At 47.1% G+C, this 20,541-nt stretch overlaps 2 protein-coding genes across 5 annotated transcripts in view; both read left to right on the forward strand.

Annotated features, from left to right (window-relative positions):
* The window catches only part of rpn1 (ribophorin I), a 40,551-nt gene extending 33,403 nt beyond the window's left edge, over positions 1–7,148 (forward strand). The window contains exons 8-10 of the mRNA XM_063068246.1: positions 481–600; positions 2,846–3,091; positions 6,448–7,148. Coding sequence (XP_062924316.1) covers positions 481–600; positions 2,846–3,091; positions 6,448–6,630 — 549 coding nt within the window. The 3' untranslated portion in view covers positions 6,631–7,148. The remainder of the gene's footprint in view (positions 1–480; positions 601–2,845; positions 3,092–6,447) is intronic.
* A 12,894-nt stretch (positions 7,149–20,042) lies between these two features.
* The window catches only part of LOC134356968 (host cell factor 1-like), a 131,449-nt gene continuing 130,950 nt past the window's right edge, over positions 20,043–20,541 (forward strand). For 2 of the 4 annotated variants that reach the window (XM_063068250.1, XM_063068253.1), the window contains exon 1: positions 20,044–20,280. In XM_063068250.1, the coding sequence (XP_062924320.1) occupies positions 20,121–20,280 (160 nt within the window). In that variant the 5' untranslated portion in view covers positions 20,044–20,120. Of the gene's footprint in view, positions 20,281–20,541 lie in introns of all 4 variants that reach the window. The other 2 variants (XM_063068251.1, XM_063068252.1) reach the window with 2 other exon arrangements.

Below are 20,541 nucleotides of genomic sequence, written 5' to 3' on the forward strand. Positions count from 1 at the left end.
CGTTGCAGAGCTTTAGAGAATGCACAGGAGATTTACCAGGATCCTCCCTGCATTAGAGAACCTGTCTTGCAGGGTGGATCTTTTCTCTTTGGAGCAAAGGGTGAGAGGTTGACCATGTGACATTGGAGTACCATTAGGCCATTCAGCCCATCGTGTCTGCTCCGCTTTTCCATCTCAACCCTATCCTCCTGCCTTCTCCCCTTATTAATCAAGAGGTCAGCAACCTCAGCTTTACGTATACCCGGTGACTTAGCCTCCAGACAGTTCCTTGTCTGTGGCAAGAAATTCCCCAGATTCATCACCCTGAAATTCCTCATTTGCTAGGCTTTCCCAGTTGAGAGAAGTTACCAGACCTAGTGCCGGGTCCCTGTGACCCAGTGCCCCTTTGCCAGGTTGAACTGAACCAACAGGGTTACCTGATGGGGCACGGAGTTGTGACTGAATAATTTCCCTCACCTCTCGTGCTCGTTCCTCCTACAGATCCACTACAACTTCAACAAGGTCCTGATGCTCCAGGAGCCCTTGCTTGTGGTGGGAGCTTTCTACATTCTGTTCTTCACTGTCATCATCTATGTCCGCTTGGACTTCTCGATCACAAAGGTGAGCTGGTGCTCGTGACAGTGGTTTAACCCTCTGAGAATCAGGTTTATTAGTGCTGACATCTCCAGCGTCTTTATACAAGAGTAGTGGCTGCCAGGGGTGGTGATAGAGCCAGATACGTTAGGAAGCTCTTAGATCAGCAAATGGATGACAGAAAAGTGGGGAACGATGCAAGAGGGAAGGGTTAGATTGATCTCTCAGTAGGTTAAAAGGTTGACACAACATTGGGCTGAGGGACCTGTCCTGTGCTGTAATGTTCTGTGTTCTGTACATCATGAAAATTGTTTTGTAGCGGCAGTACAGTACATACATATTACTTTAAATTACAATAATATAAATATCAGCAAAAATGAGCACAGTACTGAGAAGGGTTCATAAATTCATGAACTGTTCAAAATCTGTTGGCAGAGGGGAGATTGTTCCTAAAAAGAAGTTTCTTCCCTGAGCTCTGCTTATCCCAAACTAACTCCCCAGACGAAGCAGTGTCTTCTCCAACTGTGCCTACTACCTCAGTCTGACAGTCTCCTCGTTCCTTCCCCTACCCTAGCCTTCACCCTCTCTCCACGTAGTCCAACAGCTGGGAAATGGACCCTTTTGGCCCAACAAGTCATGGTGCTGTCGAGCACAGCTTTACACTAATCCTGTTATATTCTTCACTACGTTCCCATTGCCACCTCCTTTCTCGTCCCTCTTTCCCCACAATTCTAGCACTCACCCCCGTGTCAAATTCAGCTACTAATCCAAACTTCCTTGAAATGTGGGAGGAGAGCAGGGCATCGGGGAAGTGGGGTTACCAGCAGTAAGTTCATCCGTGTGCCACATGCAGATAGTTCCGCTGGTCAGGATCGAACCCAGGACCCCTGGAGCAGAGAGGCACTGTGCTGACACCTTCTGCAGTCCTCCACTGTGAGCTGCCTCCCATACAGCACTGCATCACAACTGGTGACTGTAGCTCTTGTAACTATGGAACTCCTCCCAACATCTCTGTCCTCTCTCCCCTTCTCACATACTCAGATCCCACTGACCAAGACTGTATTTGGGCTCAGTGATACATTAACATCTCCTGTAAATGTCTTGGGATTACTGTACTAATTTGAGGGGATTTTTTTTTTAATCTACGGTTTACATCTAATCTCCTTGACCATGAACCTGTGGCCTCCCCCTGCTTGCTGTTCTCTAAAAGATTTGGTCTTTGTGGGTAGACGTAAGTGTGAGCTGATGCATTTTGGAAATGGACCATAAGTCTTGAGCAATGAATCCTGGGCACTAGGGAGTGTGATGGAACAGAGAGACTTGGGAGTACAAGTGAATATTTCACTGAAAGCAACATCAGGTAGACAGGATAGTTTAAAAATTGTTTTGTATGCCAGCCTTCAGGCAGGGCAATGAGTATAGGAGTTGGGACATTATGGTCAGTTGTGTAAAGTGTTGGAGTACTGTGTACAGTTTCAGTCCCTGTTATATGAAAGAGGTAGTTAAACTGGGATCAGAATCGGATTTGTTATCATGAATTTTGTTTTGTGGCTGCTGTACAGTGCAATACATAATTTTTTTTAACATGCAGGGAAGATCTGTGGATATTGTTGGGACCAGAGCAGTGGTCCCCAACCACCATGGGCTATTGGGCCGCGAGGAAACAATATGATTTGGCGATATGAAATGATATGAGTCAGCAGTACCTTTCCTCGTTCCCTGTCACGCACTGTTAAACTTGAACACCACCACCCCCACCCCCCCCCCAAACCGTCTGCAAGAATATTGTCATATTAAACCGGCCCACGGTGCAAAAAAGGTTGGGGACCCCTGGACCAGAGGACCTGAGTTATAGGGAGAGGTTGGCCAGGTTGGTTCTTTACTCCTTGGTACGTAGGAGAATGGGTGGGGGGGGGGGGCAACCTTGTAGAAATGTTTAAAACTGAGAGGTATAGTTGAGGTGGATAGTAATGGTCTTTACCCCAGGGTAGGGGAGTCCAAAACCAGGGGGCATAGATTTAGGATGAGAGGGGAAAGACCTGGGTACAACTTTTTCACACAGAGGGTGGGGTGGTAAGTAAATGTAGCAAGCTGCTAGAGGAAGTGTTCGAGGCAGGTGCGATAGCATCATTGAAGAAACACAGATGACACAGGAAATTGGGACCAGCTGGTGGGCACCATGGTCAGCATGAACTAGTATCCATGCTGGGACTGGATAGTTTTACCCAGTGCTCCTTGCTGAAGTCTCTGCTTGCCCCACCTGTCACTGCAGGATCCGGCAGCGGAAGCCCGGATGAAGGTGGCCTCCATCACCGAGCAGGTGCTGACTCTGGTGAACAAGCGTCTCGGCCTGTACCGCCTCTTTGAGGAGGCAGTGAACAAGTACAAGCAGTCGCGGGATATCGGCACCCTGAACAGCGGCCGCAAGAGTCTGGAGACGGAGCATCGCAGCCTGTCTGGGGACATCAGTGCCCTGCAGTCGAAGCTGAAGAGCGAGGGCTCGGACCTGGCCGAGAAGGTAAAGGGTGTGGGGTGGTCCTGTGGTTTCAGCAAAGGAGGTCAAAGCAGAGGCCATGGCAAATCCTTTACCTCTGGGTTCTAGTGGTTTTGTGATCAAGATGTTCAGAAGTCCAAAATGAGGCTTAAAACATAATTATAATTGGTTGTTGAGTGTTAAAACAGCAAAGAATGAACAAAGGAGAAAAGAGAGAACAAAAGTCTTGGTATTAAAAAAACTTAATTAAAAAGTTAAGTCTTTTGTTGGATTCAGATGTTTTTAATTCAAGGTTATTTTGTAAGTTGAGAAAGAAGCCTTAAATTTGGTTCACAATTGTTTTATTAAGTGATAATAGAACAAAATGAAATGGAATCAGGGAGAAGCAGCTAAGAACAAAGGACAAAAAGGCTGAAAAAGATGGCAGGGCAAATTGTTCATCTAGTCATAGTCACACTTTATTGATCCCGGGGGAAATTGGTTTTCATTACAGTTGCACCATAAATAATTAAATAGTAATAAAACCATAAATGGTTAAATAGTAATATGTAAATTATGCCAGGAAGTAAGTCCAGAATCTCTTTTTATACCTCATAGAAAAGGGATGTTCTATTTAAATTGACAGATAAGAGTTAATCTATCAGATAGACCCCATTCGAAGCTACCAGAATCGTACAAAGGGGCACATCGCATATACATACTGTGACCACTGGGAGATGTGCTGAGCAACTGCATAGACATACTGTGACCACTTAATGACAGATGCCCCGGAAGACCACATCAGCATAGTCAGCATCAGAGGACTTTTCCTAACCAACCTCTGATTTGTCAATGACATTGATGGGCTGACAGGGAGTGAGGATGATGCATTTACCAGAAACCCAAGCTGATGAGAAACAGGAGCCAGTCACAGTGGACATGAGCTAGAGGTTGTCAAACAGTTCAAGTATCTTGGTACCAAGAAGGATCAAAGCCTGAATTCCTTGCAAGGACAGCCCAAACAACAGCAACGCTGGCTAAACTAAAACCAATCTGGAGAGATGATAACGTCACTCTCAGATCCAAGTTGAAACTCCTGTATGTGCCTGTGCTCTCCATCTTTTTGTATGCATGTGAATCATGGACTTCAACAGAATATCCAGGCAATAGAAATTAGATGCTTCGGAAGGTTCCTTGGCATCTCCTGTACAGACCGTGTCTCAAATGACAAAGTAGGAAGAACCATCACCCAGCACATGAGACACTACAAAGATCTACTGTCCACGGTAAAGAAGAGGAGCTGAGATGGTATGGCCACATAACAAGATCAAGTGCATTCTCAAAGACCATTCTTCAGGGAACAGTGCAGGGGAAAAGAAAACGGGGCAGACCGAGGAAGAAATGGACAGACATTGTAGAGTGGACTGGAGAGAGCTTTACAGCAACCCAGGCACTCGCCCACAACCATGAGAAATGGAGGCTACTGGCACAACGCTCATCTGTACAGCACCCCTACGACCGTACTGACCAGTAGAGAGCACACTGTACAACTGCATATCCATACTCTGACCACTAGGGGACGCACTGAACAACTGCATATCCATACTCTGACCACTAGGGGACGCACTGAACAGTAACATCTATATAGATAATTATTAAAAAAACAGACAATTACAGTTAAACTACAAAGGCATATGTTCAGTCTAATGTAACACTTGTGATAACCTATAAAATTCAGATTTAAGTTAAAGATGAGCATTTGTCACATGTACATCAGAACATGCAGTGGTAGTAATGGTCGTTGGCATCACAGACCAACATAGTCTGAGGATGTGCTGGGGGCAGCCCACAAATGGCTCCACGCTTCCAGTGCCAACATGGCATCCCCTCAACTTACCTAAACCTAACCCGTACGTCTTTGGAGTGTGAGAGGAACCTGGAGGAAACCCACGTGGTCACCGGGAGAATGTATAAACTTCACAGGCATTGTCAGGAATTGAACCCTAATATCAGATTCTGTAAAAGTGTTGCTCTAACCACTACACTACAGAGTCACCCTGCACACATCAGGACGAAGAGTCTGGGCCCGAAACGTCGACTGTCCCTCTTCCTAGAGATGCTGCCTGGCCTGCTGCGTTCACCAGCAACTTTGTGTGTTGCTTGAATTTCCAGCATCTGCAGAATTCCTCACGACTGAGTCACCCTCTCATAACAAACCCATCAAAGGAATCAGTCATATTCTACATTCACAGTTCGATTATAGAGCAATCGGAACAATACAGGCTCTTCAGCCCTCAATTTTGTGCCAGCCTTCTAACGTGCCCTAACATCAATGTAATCCTTCCCTCCTACATGGCCCAACATTTTCACATCGTCCATGTGCTGATCTGTAACACCACCAACTGTAAGATCCGGGTTCAGTTCCTGCTGCTGCCTGGAAGAGTTTGTTCATTCTCCCCGTGACCACGTAGGTTTCCTCTGGGTGCTCTGCTTTCTTCTCACAGTCTAAAGGCTTGCGGTTAGGGTTAATAAGTTGTGGGCATGCAGAGTTGGTGCTGGAAGCATGGTGACACTTCCCAGCATAATTCTCGCCGATTTGTTTTGACGCAGATAATGCATTTCACTGTATCTGGCAAAATGAAGTTAATTCAGATAAATCCCGAAGTTCCCCTCAAAGCTGCACAAAGTTGGCCCCATGTTGAAGAAATGAACTTGTGATTATGAAGCTGGGGAGGGGGTGAGGTTCATGAGCTTGAGTCCTTTGTGATCCTCATCTTCCTTCGCTGTACCAGGGAGGGGACAGTACGACTGAGTTTCTCTTTTCAGAACAAGGTTCACTGACTTGTATGATGTGATATTTGTTTTGCGGCAGCAGTGCAGTATAAAGTCATAAAATTACTATATATTTTACAGAAATATACAGGCACCAAAAGGCAGGACAATGTGGTCAGAAATCTGACAGGGGGAAGAAGCTGTTCCTGAATCTGAGTGTGTCTTCAGGCTTCTGTCCCTCCTCACTGATGGTGGCAATGTGAAGAGGGCATGTCTGGTGGTGGTGAGGGTCTTTAATGATGGATGCTGCTGCCATGAGGCATTTCCTTTTCATCTCCTACATTGAGCCGTCCTCAGAAGCCCTCGAGGATGCAGCGTCTCTGCAGAGGAAAGCCCCTCCCATAACAGAACAAGGGTTTGAGCTTGTTGCGCTGGACAGGGCCCGTTTACTGCCCTGTTAATGTTACCTTCATCTTGGATGTCCTCTGTTTGATTATAGTTCAGCTGTTTTGCTGGGAGCCCTGTTGTATGGGGCAGGGACAAGCGACCTGTGATTGACCTCTGTCTCCCCCACCCTCTCCCTCTTTCCCCCATCCCCACATCACCTCCCTCTCCCTCTCTCTCTGCAGGTGGCTGAGATTCAGAAGTTGGACGGGCAGGTGAAGGACTTGGCCTTGAAGGCCAGTCAGGAAGCAGAGCGGTTGGTAGCTGGGAAGGTGAAGAAGGATGCTTACATCGAGAATGACAAACACCTCTCTTCAAAGCGGCAGGACCTGATTTCCAGGATCGACACCATCCTGGACACCTTGTAGTGCCAGACTTCCCCTCCATTCTTCCTCCCTCTTCCCCCCCCCCAAAAAAAAAGATTGAGTGGGAGTAAAACTAATTGAGTTCCTTTGTGCAAAGTGAGTTGAGAGTGGTGACTGCTCCAGCTCTGAGCTCCAGTGAGGTATGGGCAAGCAGTTAAGTTTGTTTAATCACCCTTCGGAGTTTGGGGCCTGGCAGATGATTCCTGGAGTCAAGTGGGGCGACTGGTGCTCAGAGGCACGTTCATTGCGGGACCGACTGAAGATGACCCCTGCCAGCCCCATCTGACAAATGTTCCCCCTCTTCTGTAATCTTCTGTGGATGTTTTTTTAATGCATGTAAAAGCTACAATTTTGTATTGGCAATCCAGAGAATTCCCTCCCCTGAACACCGAGTAGCTCTGGTGTGGTGAAAGGGCTTAGGGTTGTGTCGCCCTCTTTCTGACAAGTTTACTGTAAATTCAACTTTAAGTTGGAAAATGAAAAAATTAAAAGGGCGTCTTGCCGTCTCTGATACTGGTGTTATCGTCTTTGTGAAATACATTCTATATTCAGTGCACTTTTTGTTTTATTTAGAGATGGTATTGTGATCCGTTGAGGTGAGTTATGTCCTCCGAGGGGGCTGTGTATTGGTCAGTCTTCACATGGCTATAGAGTCCAGTCCAGGATCATTTTATTTAGAGATACAGGCCCTTCCAGCCCAGAACACACCTATTTAATCCTAGCCTAATCTCAGGACGATTTACATTCATCAATTAACTACCTAATCCATATGTCTTTGGACTCTGGGAGGAAGCTGGAGCACCCACAGGAAACCCACATGGCTGTTCGTGTTCCTGCTCCCTTTAACTTGCTGATCAGCATGAGACCTAATCAGAGGTGTTGGTGTGGATTGCCTTAATGGAGAGTGCCTGTACGTGACCTTGTTTAACGTGAGGAGTTGATGCACGGGCAACCACCACGTTGTCCTTGACAGGGTCCAGCGGTGTGACGACTGGGAACCCTTCACTGCTGCAGGCTTCCTCGGCCTTCACTGTTTCATCTTCTTCCTCGGCCTTGGTTGGATCGCTCTTTGTCTGGAACCTCCCCTTTGACCTTGCTGCCCCTGCCATGGGTGACCCTACCAGGAGCTGAACTCCAGACAGCGTCACTCTCAGGAACTCTCAAACTTTTCCACCACAATAAGGTTATGATCCTTGGGGAAGTATTTAGAAATTAACAGGCCCTTCCAGCCAACAAGTGTGCATCGTGTGGTTACACCCATGTAATCAATTGACCTGATCTGTACATCTCTGGAATGTGGCAAGAAACCCATGTGGTTACAGTCAGCAATGAGAACTGAACCCAGGTCAGTGGTGCTGTAAAGTGTTACGCTAACCGCTCTCCCCACATACTCCACCTGCCATGCTCCCCCCCCCCACCCACCCACCCGTGGCTCACCTTGCGGCCATCTCCTTGAACCCTCTACAACAGTAGTTCCCAACGTGGGTGATACCACCCCCTCCTGGGTGTGGTCAGTAGCAAGGGAGGGGCAGCTGAGGGATTACAGGCTTAAGAAATTAATTATTTGATCATCAGTGCCTCATAATTACAGTGATAACATAATTGTCTTCTATTTTGCTAACCCACTGTTCTCTTAGACTCCATTATAGCTGGTGGAAAGCAAGGTGACACTTCCATACTTGGCATATCATGAGAAATCGTGTTATTGCCAGGCCTGACCTGCACATTATTCCATTCACTACTGTAGTACAGTTTTAGCAAGTACCATTCCCACAGTGAGCCAGTTCCTTTGAATCAGGGTATGATGTTCATAATCTGCTCTTTAGAATGATCTTGATCGCATTTCTCTAGCCCACGGCCCAACCGAGATATCTCTGCCCAACTTCATATACCTTCAGGCAGAGAGGCAGGTGGAGAAGAACTGATTCTGCCAGCAGCAAGAGAGATTCTAAATACAGACTTGCAGAAGTCACCAGACCAAATAATTAAAGCAACTCTGTTCAAAGATGAATAGATGAAATGTCTTGAGGATGTGGAAGACACATTGTGCAACATAGGACAACAAAATTTACTCCGCAGTTGGATGAGTCAATTTTGTCAGGCAATGGATCTTGGCTTCTCAGTTATGTTCACTTCATAAAAGGTGAGACTAGAAATAATGAAGGGGCAGTCAATTTTTCGGGTTGTTGAGAAATTTTTAAAAGAGAAGGACATTCTGCCGACCAACATTCTTATTTGTGCACCATCAATGATCAGCCACCACATGGGGTTATAAGGCTGTACCTAACATTTAGCGGGGCTGTGTAATTCACAGACAACATCTTGTCACAGAAAACCTAAATAATCGGCTGCACAAATCGTTAAAATACTGTTATCACAGAGGTAGATAAAATCAAGTCCTGTGCGCTCAGTTCTTGACGATTTTGAGACCTTTGAATTTAGAATAATGATCAGTTTGAATGCTTGATGTTGCACACAAAACCCTGATGGCTCTCAGAAGGAAACTGAGACACTTTAATGAGCTTTTTGAAACTGATAAAATTCTTTGAAGATTCAAATGATTCATTCAGTAATTAACTCAAGAATATCAGAATCAGGTTTATTATCACCGGCATGTGACATGAAATTTGTTAACTTAGCAGCAGCAGTTCAATGCAATACATAATCTAGCTGAGAAAAAAAATTAAATAATAAATAACAATCTTATTCAGTATACTTTATACAGTATACATATATTGAATAGATTAAAAATAGTACAAAAAACAAATACCGTATATTTTTTAAAAAGTGAGGTCGTGTCTAAGGGTTCAATGGTCCATTCAGAAATCTGTTGGCGGAGGGGAAGAAGCTGTTCCTGAATCGCTGAGTGTGTGTCTTCAGGCTCCTGTACCTCCTCCCTGATGGTAACAGTGAGAAAAGGGCATGCCCTGGGTGCTGGAGGTCCTAAATAATGGACACTGCCTTTCTCAGATACCACTCCTTGAAGATTCCCTGGGTACCTTGTAGGGTAGTACCCAAGATGCAGCTGACTAAATTTACAACCCTCTGCAGTAGCACCCCCATATCAGCCTGTCAGAATGCTCTCCATGGTACATCTGTAGAAGTTTTTGAGTGTATTTGTTGACATACCAAATCTCTTCAAACTCCTAATAAAGTATAGCTGCTGCCTTGCCTCCTTTAAAACTACATCGATATGTTGAGACCAGGTTAGATCCTCAGAGATCTTGACACCCAGGAGCTTGTCTCACTCCTGTACACCCTCTCGTCACCGTTTGAGATTCTACCAACAATGGTTGTATCATCTGCAAATTTATAGGTGGTATTTGAGCTGTCCCTAGCCACACAGTCATCTATAGAGAGTAGAGCAGTGGACTAAGCACACACCCCTGAGTGTTGATCGTCAGTGAGGAGGATATGTTATCACCAATCTGCACAGATTGTGGTCTTCCGGTTAAAAAGTAGAGGATCCAATTGCAGAGGGAGGTACAGAGGCCCAGGTTCTACAACTTCTCAATCAGGATTGTGGGAATGATGGTGTTAAATGCTGAGCTATAGTCGATGGACAGCATCCTGACATAGGTGTTGGTGTTGTCCAGGTGGTCTAAAGCTGTGTGAAGAGCCATTGAGATTGCATCTGCCCTTGACCTTTTGTGGCGATAGGCAAATTGCAATGGGTCCAGGTCCTTGCTGAGGCAGGAGTTCAGATTAGACGTGACCAACCTCTCAAAGCATTTCATCACTGTAGATGTGAGTGCTATGGGCATGACATTGCTTATTTGTCAGAATTATTCACAAGTTGAATGAAATCAATCTTCAATTGCATTGAAATGATGTAAATCTTATCAAAGTCAAATCAGTCATCACATTTATTGCAAGTTGACCTTACTTAAGTGCAATATTGGCCATTGTGACTTTTTGTGATTTCTGAGCTCCTCTGAGTTGGAAGGGAAAGAAAGAACACTAGATGATCTTCTAGGATACTGTGCCCACCTTGCTGAGCTGTATGTCAGAGAGATTTAAAGATTTTCTCTCCATTAAAATTCTCACATGGGTAATAAATCCATTCCTGAACCTTGTAATGAGGAATTAACAGGAAAGAGGGAGGAAGAACTGATCTTGCTACAAAACGACAGCCGAGCTGAAGTTCAAAAAGGGTTGGTTGCAGAAAGAAATCTCTGAACCCTATCCTGCACTGTGGGAAAAGGCTTACATGTTCTCTCTTTTGCCTTTCCAACATCCTATTTACTGGACTGTGGTTTCAGTGCAGTCGCCCAAATTCTTTCAAAGCAACAAAGCAGACTGTAAATTACTGAGTGTGGGGATCAGAGACTGATGCTGAAAAGTTGAAATCACCTCCCCAACCCATCCATCTCAGGAAGCTGAAAAAGCAGTGAACAGTTGGATGACTAATGCAGGCTCTAAAAGTGGTTGCACTGTAATTAAAGAAATTTTATTTGTAGCTTAAAATAAATTTGAATAATTTTTGCAATTATTTGTCACTGCTCTGAATTAGCAGTTCCCATTTTCTTTCACTGCATCATAAATCAAAATTTTTAACCGTTTTTATGCAATGGCTGGAAAGGGAGGTGGGGTACGCTGGGGATGTGGTCTGGAGGCAGTAACCCGGAAAAGTTTGGGAATCACTGCTCCACTTTTTCCCTGCCAGTCAGGGAGGGAGGGAACATCGACTCAGACCATGAGAGGACTGCATCGGGCATCTTCATGCCTTACTAGACGCAGATTGGAAGTCTGTGTGGGGCGCCATTCCTCGCACAGACACAAGAGCAATGTGTGGTTAAGTGCCTTGCTCAAGGGCACAAACACGCTGCCACAGCTGAGGCTTGAACTAGCAACCTTCAGATCACTAGACGAACACCTTAACCACTTGGCCACGTGCCCAACACATGGACGAGTTTGGAAATACGACATGCGGATCCCTTATTGATCCAGATTGTGAACAGACACCGATCCCTGGCACACCCCACTAACCTGATTAAATATCAGTTTTATTTGTCACATGTACATCGAAACATACAGTGAAGTGTGTCAACAACCAACACGGTCTGAGGCTGTCCGGTACGTGTTGCCATAGTTCTGGCACCAACATTAGCATGCCCACAACTTACTAAACCCTACAATCCGTGTGTCACTGGAATGTGGGAAACCAGAGCACTCATACTGGGTGGAGAGAACATACAAACTCCTTTGACAGTGATAGGAATTGAGCCCGAGTTGCTGGCACTGTGACTGGGTTAAGCAAACTCCTATGCTGCCCTTAAACGGGGCTGGGGGAAGTGTTTTTGGAACAGAACGAGACCAGTTGGTGAAATGGTTCATTATTGTCGAGTGTTCCAAGTTACAGTGAAAAACTTTGTTCTGCCTCTCTGTACAGATCACTTCATCACATCGGTACAGTGAGTTAGTACAACAGGGTAGAATATAGAGTGTCAGAGTCAGGTAGATTGTGAGGTCAGGATTCAACCCTGATGTACAAGGTAATCGTTCAATGGTCCTATAACACAGGGGCACCGAGTGGGTCACAGGATGGCTTTCCCGAGACCACAACACATTAACATCATGGTGCAGCTGTCCCTCAATTCTGACTTCTGGGCACTGCCAGGGTGGAGTTTGTTAAGCAAATGCTGTTAATTGTCCCTTACGTAAGGGGAGGGGTAGAGACCAGGGGCAGGGTGGTGGGGGGTTGAAGTAGGATGAGGTGCAGGATCAGTGTAACTGGTCAGCACAGACTCAGTAGGTCGAATGTCCTGTTTCTGTGTTATATAACTGACTGGGCAGAGGCCTCAGTTTGTCTAGTGGGAGAGAGGACTGCAAGGGCTGCACCAGGAATGGGTTACGTCTGGATCTTTGTGTTGGATTATAGAGATAGAGCACCACAGCAGTTACAGACCCTTTGGCCCATCTAGTCTGCCTAGTCCCACCTACCTGTATCCAGAGCATTGTTGTCACATCCATGTGCATATCTCAACTTAACTGTTACAATTGAACATTCACGTTTGGCAGCTCGTTCCACACTCACACGACACTCTGAAGATATCTCCCCTCAGATTCCCCTTAAATATTTCACCCTTCACTCTTAACCTATGACCTCCACTACATCTCACCCAACTCTGATTTATGAAGGCCAATGTGCCAAAATTTCTCTTTATGACCCCATCTACCTTTGATGCTACTTAAAAGAATCATGGATCTGTATTCCCACATCACCCTTTCTACTGTGAAAGACCTGCGCTGGTCTGTCATCTTCACCGGCTTGACAGTCTTCACTGTCCACTGCAACTCGCTACCCCCCGCCATAACACGAAGATTCTAACAATTCCTACGCATTTGCACAGGGCCACTGATTAAATCCAAGTACTCGCAGGATCACAGGTATAAATTTGTTTTTCAAATGATTTACTGTGTAATTTGTTTCTTTTGCAAACTGAGCTAAGGTTTATACTGGACTCCTGTCCCAGCAGATCCTCAGGCTCCGAGTCTTTACCCTTTGTGAGTATAAAGCTAATTGTGCAATACAACGTCTTCAAAGACGTTCGGACCAGGTACACACAAGAGATCCTGCAGGTGCTGGGAATCTAGAGTGACACACACAAAATACTGGAGGAACTCTGCAGGTCAGGCAGCAGCTATGGAAAAGAATGGACAGTTAATGTTGGGGGCCAAGACCCCTCATTAGGACTGGAAAGGAAGAGGGAAGGTGCCAGATTAAGGAGGAGGAGGGAGGAAGACTAGCCAGAAGGTGATAGGTGAAACCAGATGGGATGAAGTAGGAAGCTGGGATGTCAAAGGACTGAAGAAGATGGAATCTGGTAGGAGAGGAGAGGAGAGGAGAGGAGAGGGGCACCAGGGGGAGGTGATAGACAGGTGAGGAGAAGAGGGAAGAGGGAGTCGGAAAGTTTTACTGCAAGTTGGAGAGATCGGGACAGAGGTGTTGCTCCTCCAACCTGAGAGTGGCCTCGTTGTGACAGAAGAGGAGGCCATTATCCGACGTGTTGGACTGGGAATGGGGATTGGAATTAACATGGTTGGCCATCGGGAAGTCCTGATTTTTGCAGATGGAGTGGAGTTGCTTGACCAGGTGGACGGGTACACAGATAGGGAGGTTTGGAATACGGGCCAAAAACAGGCAAATGAGACTAGCTTAGGTAGGCACAGGGACCCGAATAGATGGGTTGTGCTGAAGGGCCTCTTCCCGTGCTGTTGTACGCCTCTGAGACAAAACGTGAGTCCTTTGCAGATGAGAGAATTTATAAAAAGTCAAGTGGAAGGGGAATTATGGTCTGCTCCTTCGTCTGGGAGTGTAAAAGACATCTTGAAACTCATCACAAATGCAAGAACTGAGATCAATGCTAAATTACTGGGAACAGAAAAGACTGCGGATGATGGAGCTCGAGAGAATCACGTAAAGGAGATGTGAAAAGCTGTGGCCTGAAATGTAGCTGCCCATTTCCCTCCACGGATGCTGCCTGACCTGCTACTCAGAGTGCAGCACCGGGGATTATTGGTCCCGCCCCACATCCCCGAGTTTTGAAACTGGTGGCTGCCCAGGTCAACGAGTCCTGGGGTCGACACCCAGATCTCAGTGAAATCTGGAGGTCAAAGTCCAGGAACTGGTGAGTCTGTGGGTCGAAGCCTGAAGTTCAAAGATCAAAGTTCAAAGTTGGTGAGTGCAGAGGTCGAAGCCCCTGGGCTGGAGCATCCAGAGGTCTGTGAGTCAGGGCCAGGGACCGGTGGTTAGAGGTGACTTGGCCTGGGGTTGGAGAGGGAGAATGAATGAATGGGGAAGGGGGTTGTTTTGCTGCTGTTGTCGTTTCATCGCTGTTACTGCCTCTGTTGCTCTGCTGAACATTGAGGACCGGCGTCAGAATGTCTGGTGATGCTTGTGGGCTGCCCCCAGCACATCCTCAGGGTGTGTTGGTTGTTAACGCAAACAACACATTTCACTGTACATGTGATAAACAAATCTGGAAGAGTCAGATCTGCCAGGCTCTTGTTGATGGGTAGAGAGTGTTCTGGGGTGAACTGGTTCATCCCACTCCCATGTCTCAATTCGTTACTGGCGACTTCAGACTGTGATGCCCCCACAGTGGTCACGGTCTCACAGTTGAGGGTTGGCTGATGGTAAGTGCAATAAGGATAAATGTCACCACGTGGAAGGTGGTGAATCTCTGTAATTCTTTACACTGGAGAGCCACAGAGACTCAGTCACTGATCACTCAAAGTCACCTTTGGGTATTAGAAGGAAAATGGATAGACTATCAAAATAGAAACTCAGCCGTGGTGTGGTAGACTGCAGAGATTCTGCGAACGCTGGAAATCTTCAGCAACACATAAAAACGGAGTATTGCAATATTGTGTTTGGTTCTGGCCCCCTCATAACGGGAAGGATGTGGAAGGTTTAGAGAGGGTGCAGAGGAGATTTACCAGGATGCTGCCTGGATTAGAGAGCGTGTCTTGTGAGTGGAGTGAAGGAGGATGAGAAGTGACTTGATAGAGGTGGACAAGATGATAAGAGGCATCGATAAAGTGGAAATTGCTAATATGAAGGGACATAATTTTAAGGTGGTTGGAGGAAAGAAAGGGGGGATGTCAGAGGTAAGTCTTTTACACGAGCGTGGTGGGGGTGTGGAATGTGCTTCTGGGGGTGGTGGTAGAGGTTGAACCATTATGGAGGTTTAAGTCTCTCAGATAGGCACATGGATGATAGAAAACTGGAGGGATATGTCGGAGGGAAGGTTCGGTTGATCTTGGAGTAAGTTAGAAGATCGGCAGTACATCGTGAGCCGATGGGCCTGTACTGTAACTCACAGCGTGTTGTATAATTGTAGTTTGTGATATGTAATACAATTTACAGGATGTTCACTGGCATGTTCTAAAAATGCTATAACTTCCAGCTCCTCGAATCATTCCTTTTCAACACACCTTTCCCCTCTCCTGGTCTCACCTGTCACCTTACAGCTTGTACCTCTTCCCCTCCGCCCACCAACTTACTCTGGCTTCTTCCCCCTTCCCTTCCAGTCCTGGTGAAGAGTCTCTTCCCCAAATGTCAACTGTTTATTCCTCTCCATAGATGCTGCCTGGTCTGCTGAGCTCCTGCAGCATTTTGTGTATGTTGGCTGGGGCACAGTTGAAGGACGGACTGTAAATGCCTTTTCCAAAAGCTCCCTTCCTGAAAGCGCTGTAGGGTTATTAAACAAAAATTTCATGCATCTTAAAAGTTTCTTCCCCTGGCAGTTTATTCTAGTTAACAACCCATCTATTACCCTGTCACTGCACTGTAAACTGTTTAAACCACTTTTTATTATGGTGTTTACATTGTAAATACAACATGTCGCAGCAAATTCCTAACACTGTACACGTAAATGTATTTAGCAAATGAAGTTACCATGTGCATTAATCAGTTGAAACAGCAGAGGGAGCCCCGAGTCCATCTTTGCTGAGCTAGAACCCCCATGGTGGCTGGAAATCTAAATTTTTAAAATAATTCAAGAAAGCTTTATACGTTGTCTGTGGGCACAGAGACAGTTAGCGGTTTACAGTTAACTACCTGCCTATCTTTGACAGTTTCTGAAAGAGTTACCAACCCAGGCTGAAGGCAGAACGGTTAGTTAACTCTAAATCACAAACTACTTCTCCCTGGGCATTGGCCGACCTGCTGAATATTTGCAGCACTTTTCGATTCTTTTGATTCAGGGACAATCCTCTGTGTAGAGACTTGACTACTTCCCAGTGGAGGCTCCCAAAACTGACAGTTAAGCTGAACAGAAAGTCTGACTTCACCTTTCAGATCAAAATCTCCGAATCTGTTCATAGTTTGTCTTTGTGCAAATCAAAATCAGGTTTACTATCACTGACTTACATGACCAGGATAGTCGTTTTGTGGCAGCAGTACAGTGTAAAAGAAAAGGAATAAGGAGGTTGTGTGTATGAACCTTTCAGAAATCGGATGGCAAAGGGGAAGAAGCTGAGTGTGTGTCTTCGGGCTCCTGTACCTCCTCCCCGATGATATTGATGAGACGAGGACACGTCCTGGACAGTGAGAGTCCTTAATGCTAGATGGTGCCACGCTGAAGACATCAAGACAGAGACAGGCAGAATGCTCTCCGCCACACAGCTATAGAAATTTGAGAGTAGTTCACTAATGCCCTCACCCCATTTGCCTTGTATGTACCGCCCGACCCAGTGCATTCGTCCAGCATTGTGTATCGGTTGTGGATGCAAATAACACACCTCACTGTCCGTTTCAAGGTACACGTGACAAATAATGGTCATCTTTATCTTGAAAAAGATTTCTCAGCATCCGCAGGATCTTGTGTCGAACAAGAGAAAATCTGCAGGTGCTGGACGTCCGAGTAACACACACAAAATGCTGGAGGAACTCAGCAGGCCAGGCAGCATCTATGGAAAAGAGTACAGTCGACGTTTTGGGCCCAGACCCTTTGGCAGGACTGGAGGAAAAGAAGCAGGAGTAGATCTAAAAGCAACACACATCAAAGTTGCTGGTGAACGCAGCAGGCCAGGCAGCATCTCTAGGAAGCGGTACAGTCGACGTTTCAGGCCGAGACCCTTCGTCAGGAAACAACAATGCAGAGTAGTGTTACTGAGAAAATGCAAGCAGACAATACAAGGGTCACAACGCAGGCACAAGATACTGTAACACACACACAGGGCTGGAAGAACTCAGCAGGCCAGACACCATCAGTGGAAAAAAGTACAGTCGATGTTTCGGGCCCAGACCCTTCGGCAGGACTGGGGAATAAAAAGTTGAGGGGTAGATTTGAAAGTAGGGGAGAGAGAGACACCAGGCAATGGGTGAAACTTGGAGGGGGAGGGATGAGGAAAAGAGCTGGAAAGTTGATTAGAGAAAGAGACGGAAGGCCCTGGAAGAAAGAAAGAAAGGGAAAGGAGCACCAGAGGGAGGTGATGAGTGAATGAGGAGCCTGACGAAGGGTCTCAGCCCAAAACGTCGACTGTACCCCTTCCTAGAGATGCTGCCTGGCCTGCTGCGTTCACCAGCAACTTTGATGTGTGTTGCTTGAATTTCCAGCATCTGCAGATTTCCTCGTGTTTGTGTTAGAAGATTTAAAGGGTGGCCTCATTACGACAGTAGAGGGCGTATCAGAATGGGAATAGGAGCTGGAATTAAAATGGGTGGCCACTGGGAGATCCGATTTTCTGGCGGATGGAGCAGGGGTGCTCGGTGAAGCGGTGTCCCAAATCCTCGCCGGATCTCACTGATACACAGGAGGCCACACTGGGAGCACCGAACACAGTATACGACCTCAACACACTGACAGGTGAAGTGTCGCCTCACAGGGAATGACCCATTCCAGTATGTCCACACATGCGCTCCTCCACCGCCATGGTAAGGCCACACTCAGGTTGGAGGAACAACACCCTGTATTCCGTTTGGGTAGCCTCCAACCTGATGGCCTGAACATTGACTTCACAAACTTTCCGTAACGCTCCCCATCCCCTCTTCTCCCCTCTCATGTTATCTCCTCACCTGCTCATCACCTCCCTCCCCTTTCCTTTCTTTCTTTTTTTTTATCTTTCTTCCAGGGCCTTCTGTCGCTTTCTCTAATCAACTTCCTAGCTCTTTGCCTCATCCCTCCCCTTCAAGTTTCACCCATTGCCTGGTGTCTCTCTCTCCCCTACTTTCAAATCTACCCCTCAGCTTTTTTTCCTCCAGTCCCGCCGAAGGGTCTGGGCCCGAAACGTCGACTGTAGTTTCCTCCACAGATGGTGTCTGGCCTGCTGAGTTCCTCCAGCACTGTGTGTGTGTGTTACAGAGTCAGAGCCGTCTCTATTTCCTGAGGAGACTGAGGTCCTTTAACATCTGCCGGACGATGCTGAGGATGTTCTACGAGTCTGTGGTGACCAGTGCGATCATGTTTGCTGTTGTGTGCTGGGGCAACAGGCTGAGGGTAGCAGACACCAACAGAATCAACAAACTCATTCGTAAGGCCAGTGATGTTGTGGGGATGGAACTGGACTCTCTCACGGTGGTGTCTGAAAAGAGGATGCTGTCCAAGTTGCATGCCATCTTGGACAATGTCTCCCATCCACTACATAATGTACTGGTTGGGCACAGGAGTACATTCAGCCAGAGACTCATTCCATCGAGATGCAGCACAGAGCGTCATAGGAAGTCATTCCTGCCTGTGGCCATCAAACTTTACAACTCCTCCCTTGGAGGGTCAGACACCCTGAGCCAATAGGCTGGTCCTGGACTTATTTCATAATTTACGGACATAATTTACATATTACTATTTAACTATTTATGGTTCTATTATTATTATTTATGGTGCAACTGTAACGAAAACCAATTTCCCCCGGGATCAATAAAGTATGACTATCTTGTGCCTGCGTTGTGACCCTCATACCTTGTATTGTCCGCCTGTATTATCTCAGTAACGCTACTCTGCATTGTTATTGTTTTCCCTTGTTCTACCTTAGTGCAATGGTCTGTATTTGTTGCTGCACGGGTGGACGTGACAATAACAGTCCAATTTGACCAAGTGATTCCGGTTTCACCAGCTCGGGTCTGCGAGGTATTTGCATTCGGTTCTGCTGCGTCCCGGGCCCGGCGAGGCTCCGGGAACCCCGGAAACTGAATGAGTGACTCGCGGCCTCCCTGCGCCCCCTGCCGTCGCCGGCCGGAAATGCACCCGGCTGCTGGACCCAGGAGCCCTGGACTGTCCACCTCAGCCGCCTGTTTGGATTACCACCACATTCCCTTCCCCTTTTCCGGCCATACGGTTAAAATATTGCCGTGGGGAAAGCAGGGCACCTCTCAGTTCAATGAGGCAGGTCACTACCGCCGCACGCATTCCCCTGTTTTGTCCGGGAGGTCTCCTCCCCTGCACTGTTCACTCCGCTATGGGGAACCGTTCGGTTCACGGTTACAGGGTCGACATTTAAACTAAACGTGAACGGCGGGTTTTTAATTGGTTTGATGTCCCTCTTCATCCGGGTATTCAAGAAGCTCTGTGGGAGTCTACGGGGAATGCCTGAAACCAAATTATGCCTCCAATCTAATTATTTTTAACATTAGACCCCACGGGGAAAAACTAAACCCCGAACACTTTTGATTCCAATGGTTCTAGTTTAGATAAAAAGTGAAAAAAATTTTTTTATTCGGCAAACAACGATCTGCCGGTGGGCCTGAGGTGGGGCAACCGGGTATTCTGCGGACAAGGCTCCGCCTTCTTGTAGCTGTCTGGATTCTTTGCCTGATCTATGTTTTGTGTTTAAGGAAATCTCACGCAACAGGACTTCTCCGTTCTGAGCAGGAAAATAATAATTCAGGGATATTTGGTGTTTGTAATGTGAAAAAAGAAGATAACGTTAGGATAGTAGCGGGGTTTGCGTCGAGCGAGGTGACAGGCAAGACTGGGTACATCGCACTTGGGGTCCTGAACTGGGTTCTCGCGCCGCCAACATCCGGGCGCGGTTGTTGTGGCGGGGAGAAGATGGCGGCTCCCATCCTGAGGTGGCGGCGCGTCACCAACAGCAGCGGCCCTGTCCCGCGGCCCCGCCATGGACATCGCGCTGTCTCCATCAAGGAGCTAATGGTCGTCTTCGGCGGCGGCAACGAGGGCATCGTGGATGAGCTGCACGTTTACAACTCAGGTCGGCTCACCCTCCCCGCGCATCTGCGTGTGCGTGTGTGGACATGTTATAATCTTTTTATGATGTTAGGGAGGGAGGAGCCGGGGCGGCGCGCGCTCCCGATGCCGCCGCCGCCGCCCGCTCGCCGGCGCGCTCCCGTCGCGCTGGGTGTGGGGGGGGGGAGGAAACAAGATGGCTGCTGCGCGCACGCTCGCGATTCCGGCACAAAATGGCGGCGGCGGGGGCGCGCGGCGGCCGGTTTTGGCGCCAATCGCCGTTTTT

This window comes from Mobula hypostoma, chromosome 15 (assembly GCF_963921235.1).
Source record: "Mobula hypostoma chromosome 15, sMobHyp1.1, whole genome shotgun sequence".
In the NCBI taxonomy this organism is placed as follows: domain Eukaryota; kingdom Metazoa; phylum Chordata; class Chondrichthyes; order Myliobatiformes; family Myliobatidae; genus Mobula; species Mobula hypostoma.